Raw genomic sequence first — 8,688 nt, 5'->3', positions numbered from 1 at the left:
CCGCAGGTCTATCCAAGCAGCCCGCTGTTTTCCAGCAGGGATCAAATGTGGAGCAAGGGCGCCACCCGGTGGACAAATAAAAAAATTACAACTCTAAGGCTCATAGACCAAAACGAGACGGAGACATGAGTAATCACCAAGACATTAACGGTAATAATTCTGCAGTGAAAAATAGCGTTTATAATGGAAGTCAATGGGCCAAAAATGGTCCCCAGGGCTCTAAGAGGATGTGTATTGTTAGCTTAGCCACTGAAGCTAATTTAAGGAAGTCAGACTTGAATTTTGAAATGAAATTATGCCAAACTTTTTTTTAGAGAATTTGGCTATATTCCATTCAACACAGTGCAAATGGCTTGTAACTGAAAAACTAAAATGTACAAAAATGGTCCCAGGGCTCAGGAAGGGTTAAAAAAAAAAATCAGACATATGGCTAAAACAAAATAAACCCCAAGCAGCCTCTTTAACATAAAAAGCAAATATCTTGATTGTAAAATGTCTTGATTGTAAAATGTTAAAGTCATATCATATTTGACCCTTTGGCATGCAAATGACAATCCCATCTGGAACCATGACTTCAATAAGCAGAAACAAAAATCAGAAGGTTTTATACCCCAGCACCATTTAGAGACAGCACAACAATTTCGTTCTTCCTTTTTTATATATAAAGGCATTTTCATATTACATATTTTGGTGGTACATAATTCAAGTTTTTATAGATTTGGTTCACAGAAGAATCACATAAGTAACTGAGCACACTTCCCTAGATAAGACAATTCTTTAAAAGTAGCTTAAATAATAGTGCAGTACAAAAATAAGTGGGTTCATCACAAAAATGTAGGGTTTTTCTCATGTGAAAGGTACAGTGGCACATTATTCTTCTTTGTAGAAAATATGACATTAAAAAGGTCCTCCTTTTTTTGTTGTCGTGTTGTTTGTTTTGCAGCAGAGAGCCGATTAGAAAACGATACAGTCACTGGCTTTCTTTATCCCACTGGCAGAAGGCACTAGAGAGCAGACTTGGCTCAAATGACATTTGCACTTATGGCTTTTTTTACTTGCAGGACAATCAGAGCCAGAAACTTCCCACTGAAACATTTGTTTATGTCCTGATGTGTTTTTGACAGACGCTGCAACTACTTGCAAGTGCTAAATGACCCAAGTCTGTAGAGGAGCTCAGGATTCATTCAAAGAGAGCAATAAGGTTCCTGAAAATGATAACAAGTGCACACAGAAAGTATTCTTCAGTTCCACTGCCAGGTTTCAAACAGACTCAGACTGAAATGAACTGAGCTGAATTCCAGACTCTGGTTTACAACATCGGGACAAAAAGGCAGTTCTACTGTGCCAGTCCTGCATCTTTAGCCATGCCGTAGAAGATTCCTCTCTTAGATATAAGGTTTGTAGGAGTATCAAACTCAGCTATCCGTCCCTTGTCCAACACCAGCACTCTGTAAGAAGAGAGGAAGAGAGTGTGATTCATTCACAAGACCTATACAGGTTTTAAATCAGTACATTCTTATTTTCTTTTACACACACATCACATTATCAAATTTACTCCTACTTTGCTTTTGGTAGAAAAGCATCAGTATTGTGTGTTACAGTTCTAAAAATCTCACTTACTTCAAAATAATGAGCAGCTATTTCTAAAATAGTTTTAAAGTGGCCCATTTCTGCCCCTGGGACCTGACTAGAGTAGCTTTGCATGATTCAAAATAATGAATAATAGATGTTTTAGCCACATTCTCTTTGAGGGCATCCTCCCTTTAAGCCAAGGATGATAAGAATGGCTCTCCCTTGCAAAAAAGAAGAGTTGAACAGCAGGTCGGCTACAACCACAGTTTTGTTCCTGAGATGACCATACTAAGGATATCCATCGTCTATGAGCGTTCACCATTGTAACAGTACATATAAATATATGACAGAAAAAAGGAAAAGCAGGTGGTGCATTTTCCCTTCAAAGTAATCGGTAAGGTACTAACCTTGTGTAATCCATTATTGTGTTGAGTCTGTGTGCAATGGTGAAGACGGTGCAGTCTTCAAACTGAGTCCTGATGGTGGATTGGATGAGGTCATCTGTCTCCAGGTCGATAGCAGCAGTAGCTTCATCCAGGATGAGGATCCTGGTCTTCCTCAAGAGGGCTCGAGCTAAACACACTAGCTGCCTCTGGCCCACACTGGAGACACCAAAATCCAGTAAGTGAAACAGCATTTACAGACAAGCCTTGCTCACCGTGCTTCTTTGTCTCTGAACGTACCTGAGGTTCTCTCCTCCCTCTGAACATTCGAGGTCCAGTTTTGCTGCCTGGTTACTGACAAACTTGTGGAGGTGAGAATGTTCCAGGGCTTTCCACACCTCTTCATCGCTGTACTTCTCAAAAGGGTCCAGGTTCATCCTCAGTGTCCCAGAGAACAGCACAGGCTCCTGAGGCAAACACAGAAACACAGGTGAGCAGGAATAAGCTACCACAACCCTGGCTGGAAAGGAAAACCGACAGATGGACATTCAGCTGGGCTCTCACTCTGATATTATTCGATGCTACAGAGTGGCAGGGTGAACTTGGGTGGGTGCAGGGTGGTGGTGGGTATCACTGGTAAGGTGCAAAGCACTAGCTTTAGTTTACAGCACACAGACAGATCAGCAACTAAATTAAGAATTAGCAGTCTCCAGAGCCTCAGTCAACATAACAACAATCTAAATAACCCCGTTTATGTGACTCAAGCTGTTTTCACATAATCTTTGAACAATTTTTACAATAACATTTTTACAATAACAGGCTCAGGGAGGGGCAGATGGCCTGGTTCTTCCTGTTAAAAGGGAGCTTTTCCTTCCCACTGTCGCCAAGTGGCTGCTCACAGGGGGCTGTTTGACTGGTGATTTCAGATGTTTCCCGACTAGAGATAGTGGAATATAGAGCTTGAGACAGCAGTAGCAGATATCACAGTTAATAATATTAACTGCGCTATGTCTGCATTGGCTTAAAAGTTTTGGTCCTTGAGTTATACCAGACCCTAATAAGTGTTAGAAGTAAATAGATGCTTTTTATACTGTAATTACTACTCTGAATCATTTAGTTTAGTTTTTTTCCTGTTGATGTATGAGATCTAAACTGTACATATTTCATTGGAAAATTAAGATTATTCGCACAAATACTGACATATAATCCTTTTCAAACATACAGGTGCTTCATTCAGGCAGAATTTGACAGTCGTACCTGTGGAATGATGGTGAGTTTAGACCGCAGGTCGTGCAGGCCTATCTCTGATATCTTCACGTTGTCGATGGTGATCTCGCCTCCCGCAGCTTCCAGCAATCTGAAGAGGCAGAGCGTCATCGAAGACTTGCCGGCCCCCGTACGACCTACGATACCGATCTGCGCAGAAACACACGGAGTTGTGTTGAACACCCCACTGAGCCATTATTCTGCACTGATAAATAAATCATCTCGGCATATCCTCCCCACACCTTCTCTCCTCCCTTGACTCTTAGCGTGATGTCCTTCAGAACGAGGTCCAGTCCCTCTCGGTACCGAACGCTGTAGTCGTTGAACTCCACATTCCCCTGCATGGGCCATTCAGGTGGGGGCTTCTTGTCCTCCACCTCCCAGGGGGCCTGTAAACACAAACACAGCTCTTCATGGTAGGAAAACTTTCTGAGCAACTCATTAGCCTATTTGGCTTGGACCAGAACTGATTTGTTTATCAGGCTAAGAAGTCAGAGAGCTGTACTTCTTTGCACAGCCACTTGGAGCTGCCAAATATTTATTTCACCTCTGGGATGCACCGGATGCTTCAAACAGAGGCTTTCAATAACAGCTACACCAACTAATGCACAGAAGGGGCACTTTCTGTGATGGCTACTGAAAAAGTACACTCTGTACAGTATAAGTGCCCTGTTTCTCTGCAACAGAGGGGCCCTTGTTGGCAGCAGGTAAGCTAACATTTCTGGAACTAGTTACAGTTTATAGGTCTTGTGTTGCAGAGTTGAGCAACAAGGCAGGTTTTTTTTTTTTTAACGTGGCTAAATTCCTACATTTTAACCGTAGCACAAAGCCAACACCACTTTAAAAGCAAACACATGAACAGTCCCATCTTCACAGAGTATTAGAAAGGTGCTTAAAGGGATTCATGACATACCTCTGTCTTGGTCTCAGAGTACTCCTTCACTCTCTCCACTGCTACTATGTTGTTCTCCAGTTCTGAAGTCATCCGCACCATCCAGTTCAAAGACATGGTCACCTATTGAAACAATGCCTTATGAAACACTCCAGAAATTTACAATAAGGGATGCTGTGTGTCCACTACAGCAAAGTAAGGCAAAGCAAAACAACTTCCAGAGCCTTGTAAATAAAAAATGACTTACATAAAAGACATTAAGACAAAATGAAAAGGAAAAAGTTTTAAATTGAGCAGAAAACAAGTAGGCCCTTCACATGAACGTGAAGCAGCTCAACTAGATACTAACGAGCTGAACTTACAATATGAAGACTTATTCACATATAACTTCATTCAATTAAAGCTGTATAATATTTGGTGAAGTTCAAGGGAAGCGTTAGCATGCAAGTAAAGTAAGGTTTATTAGCTAAAACTGAGCAAAAGGATAAATGATGTTACTAAACAACCCCATCCAATAAAATTGTGATACAGAGTAAAATGCAGATACATTCAGAAAGCAATGATCTGCTTTAAGTGAGAAAATGAAGCTCATTCTTAATTTGATGACAGCAACATATCTCAAAAATACAGAGACAGATCCATGTTTACCACTGTGCAACACCCCCCTCTTCTTTAAGCAACAGTCTGTAAACACTGAAATTTCTCAAGCACATTATAGATCAGAAGAGTAGTAACTGTGAGGCACAGATGATAAAATATTTAAAAGGATAAATGCTAGAAACTAAAATTTGAAATAAATTAAGATGCTTTGCTAAACAACAAACATGAGTTTTCATAAAGTTAAAAGTAACTGATAAAGTGATAAGAGGCAATACTGAGAACACTTATAGCGCTCTGTATTTCAAGCAAACAATAGGCTAAGAGGATAAAACACTGATTTGATCCATGGTAAAAATACCAGTGACTGCAGCTTTACTGAGAAAGCATTATAAATATAAAAAATGCTATAAAGTGACATTATTACTGGTTAAATGAGATATCTAGGTCATATTCTTGCAATAGCTGTAGTAGTACCTGTAGAGCATAGGACACCGACAGACCCACGAGGCCGGGACTAAGACTGTCCTTTCCTGTCACCGCAAACAGGCCAGCAAACAACACAATGCAGTTTCCAATGAACTCAATTCGCACTCCGAGCCACCTGTAAAACAGCAGATGCAGTTGACCTTAAGAACACCTGAGAAACTAAAACACGGGATAATTCAGCACCTCGTGTTACGACAATAATGACTTATACTCATTACTGGGATACAAGGGGCAGTGCCATTGATAGAGCCACAAGTTTTAGAAATATTATTTATTGTGGAGCAACACTATAGTAAGTACAGTATATTTTCTTATGTGTGTATAGACAGTGTGCGAATTCCTTTTGTGCTTTTCACTCTTTGCACTCAGACAGTGTTTCACATTAACGCCATCTTTCCAATAAGATGGACAGATGTTAGAAAATCTGCTTTTTTCTTAAAAAAGGATCAGGTGAGAATTTTGATATTGACCTTGACCTTTCTCACTATGTGTTAATAGACCTCTCTGCATTGAACAATACTTGTTATTAATCTCTGGTTCTCTTCCACAGCACGTATTTTATCCCGTCTTCCTTCTCTCACCCCAACAGATGGCCCCGCCCCTCCCTGAGCCTGGTTCTGCCGGAGGTTTCTTCCTGTTAAAAGGGAGTTTTTCCTTCCCACTGTCGCCTTGCTCAAGTGCTTGCTCAAGTGCTTGCTCAAGTGCTTGCTCATAGGGGGTCAAATGATAGTTGGGTTTTTCTCTGTATCTATTATTGTAGGGTCTACCTTACGATATAAAGCACCTTGAGGCGATTGTTGTTGATTTGGCGCTATATAAATAAAATTGAATTGAGTTGAATATTACCTATGCTACACCCAGTTAGCTTAGCTTATCATAAAAGCTGCACACAGGTGCAAACGATTTGCTAAGCTTTGTTAGAAGCCACCAAAATTTCACTGTGCAATTTGAGTTTAAACAGTCATTGTAGTTAACCATAATAAACCTACAGACACGAGCAGGATTGGTTTTCTCATCTTGTCACTCAAACTTAAGGCTGAATAGAAGAGAAGAAGTCTTTGAGCATGAGTACTCCTTACCTTCCTATAGTTATAAACACTAGATATTCACCATTTGTGCACACGAGACAATGAGATTTTTAAAAAAACCCACCTTATAGAACTTTAGGGGCTCCATAAGTAACAGATTATGTGCAGCCACAATTTGAAACAAAATTCAAAGCAGAAAGAATCAGCCAAACAGAGACGCAGAATTTTTACATGCAGTGGCTGTGCACAGAGCGACACAAGAACTCAAGACTGGAACACAGCTGCTTCTCTGCTGGAGCAGGATACTTGCCTGTTTGACACTATACCAGGGTAGTAACTCTTTTGGTTCTCATCCACTTTGATATCACTCATCAGAACAAAGGCAGAGTGCCTGCCATATGCTCGGATTACACTACAGCCAGTGATGGTCTCAGAGAAATGGGAGTATATGGGAGAGCGGCTGACCGACTCCAGACGCTTTAGCTGCCGAGACGTGGCAACGTAAAATCTCTACAAGCATTGAGGGGGAGAAAAACAGACAATGTTAAAACACAACAAGGCTTTCCACGTGCTCAGATATGTTTAAATATGATGCAAATACAGGCTCACACGCATACACACGCACACCCACACAGAGTAATGAAGAAAGCCTATGTTAACAAAACAACTGCAGATATTTGACCCTGAGCTTTTAAGCATTTAAGCATATTAAACTAATACAAATAACAAGATTCACTGATAAAATCCGCAAAGCTGACAGAACAGGTGATTTTTATCTGCAGGTGTTTTGTTTTTCATTACACATATATCTGCATCCAAATCAAATTTATACACAAACAGCCGTAATATTTCTGAAAGTGTTAGAAGCTTGAAGCGATAGTTCTGCTTTTCTGAGTATTTGGTAGTTTCTGAGCACAGTGAGATTAAAGACGAATATGGCAGAGAGACAAGCGATGCAAAGTGGATGCCATGACAAAGCTGCAGGAACAACATTTAGTGTTACTGTTAAGCTGATATTAGTTGTGTGAGTGTGCAGTTAGTATCACGTAGTGAGGACACAGAATATTCCCTTAAAGACAAACTGAGAGTTGGGTAAGGAAATCTTTGGGCAGTGACGCAACTTTTATCATTTTTGCCCTTTATGCCACATTTGAAATGAAAGATGCAATTTTATTTATTAAAAAAGAAATAAATCGTATAGACAGTTTTATATGTTCATGATGTGAAATATGACTTGATAAGTAACCTATGTTATAGATATTTTTATTAGTTACACAGGAAAAGGTTAGAATATGAGACGTATATACCTCATGTGGTCATGGCACAACATGTGGCTAAATGAGCCCACTTTAATCAGGCTTCCCTTTGACTACAATGGACTGTAGGAAGATTAATGGCTTAATAAACATTTTAGATCATTCTAAAAGAGTTAATGTGTACTTAATAAGATAAAAAAAAAAGACATCTGCAAACATCTGCGGAAAACAAAGATAATGGATGAATGATCACAGGATTCCTTCCATGGTTTAAAAAAAAAAAAAAAAAACGTAGATAACACTCTTTAGGATGTCCGTAAATCATTATCCACACCTATGGTAAATCGAGATGCCACAAGAGTAAATATAGAGGGTTCACCACAAGGTGCAAACCAGCGATCAGTCTCAACATTAAAAAGAATTGGGCACTGGTTTAAATCACAGGTTGAGTTGGAGCCAGGTGAATCTCTCCCCAACCGGTCGCGGCAGATGGCCCCGCCCCTCCCTGAGGTTTCTGGAGGTTTCTTCCTGTTAAAAGGGAGTTTTTCCTTCCCACTGTCGCCAAAGTGCTTGCTCATAGGGGGTCATATGATTGTTGGGTTTTTCTCTGAATGTATTATTGTAGGATCTAACCGTACACTATAAAGCGCCTTGACACGACTGTTGCTGCAATTTCTGTATGAATAAAATTGAATTGGATTGAATTGAATTGAATCATTGTCCTTGAAATGTCTCACGTTTTTGTTGCACTGGCAGAATCGCATGTTATTCTCCATCTACATGCTTCTGTTGCAGTTATATTTTCTGCCGACAGGCTGTGACGTAAACACAGTCTCACATTGCTGGGCTCACTCAGATTCAGCCAAGCATTGCAGTTTAACAGACAACTTTCTTCATCTACTACATCTTCTGTGGCATCAGAGAGCTTAAATTGTGAAAATTGTGTCACTTCCCAGTCACCTCCAGGCTAACTGTATTATCCTGAATCAGGGGTGGGCAATTCCAGGCCTCGAGGGCCAGTGTCCTGCAGGTTTAAAATGTGTCCTTGAGCCAACACAGCTGATTTAAATGGCTAAATGACCTCCTCAACATGTCCTGAACTTCTCCAGAGGCCTGGTAAGGAACTAATCATTTGATTCAGGTGTTTTGACCCAGGGTGACATCTAAAACCTGCAGGATCCTTGAGGCCTGGAGTTGCTCACCCC

At 40.4% G+C, this 8,688-nt stretch overlaps 1 protein-coding gene across 1 annotated transcript in view; it reads right to left on the bottom strand.

Annotated features, from left to right (window-relative positions):
* Positions 1-759: 759 nt before the first annotated feature.
* The window catches only part of abcc3 (ATP-binding cassette, sub-family C (CFTR/MRP), member 3), a 62,374-nt gene continuing 54,445 nt past the window's right edge, over positions 760-8,688 (bottom strand). Inside the window, exons 24-31 of the mRNA XM_085361198.1 lie at positions 6,538-6,737; positions 5,188-5,314; positions 4,135-4,236; positions 3,464-3,610; positions 3,213-3,371; positions 2,256-2,422; positions 1,980-2,174; positions 760-1,448 (exon numbers count right to left, since the gene is read on the bottom strand). Coding sequence (XP_085217324.1) covers positions 1,337-1,448; positions 1,980-2,174; positions 2,256-2,422; positions 3,213-3,371; positions 3,464-3,610; positions 4,135-4,236; positions 5,188-5,314; positions 6,538-6,737 — 1,209 coding nt within the window. The 3' untranslated portion in view covers positions 760-1,336. The remainder of the gene's footprint in view (positions 1,449-1,979; positions 2,175-2,255; positions 2,423-3,212; positions 3,372-3,463; positions 3,611-4,134; positions 4,237-5,187; positions 5,315-6,537; positions 6,738-8,688) is intronic.

The sequence above is a fragment of the Diplotaxodon limnothrissa genome, linkage group LG8 (genome assembly GCF_057381915.1).
Source record: "Diplotaxodon limnothrissa isolate DT_005_m linkage group LG8, D_limnothrissa_male_GT1.1, whole genome shotgun sequence".
Lineage (NCBI taxonomy): Eukaryota > Metazoa > Chordata > Actinopteri > Cichliformes > Cichlidae > Diplotaxodon > Diplotaxodon limnothrissa.
Note: the sequence above shows the minus strand (reverse complement) of the source record. Positions and strands in the feature narration are given on the sequence as shown.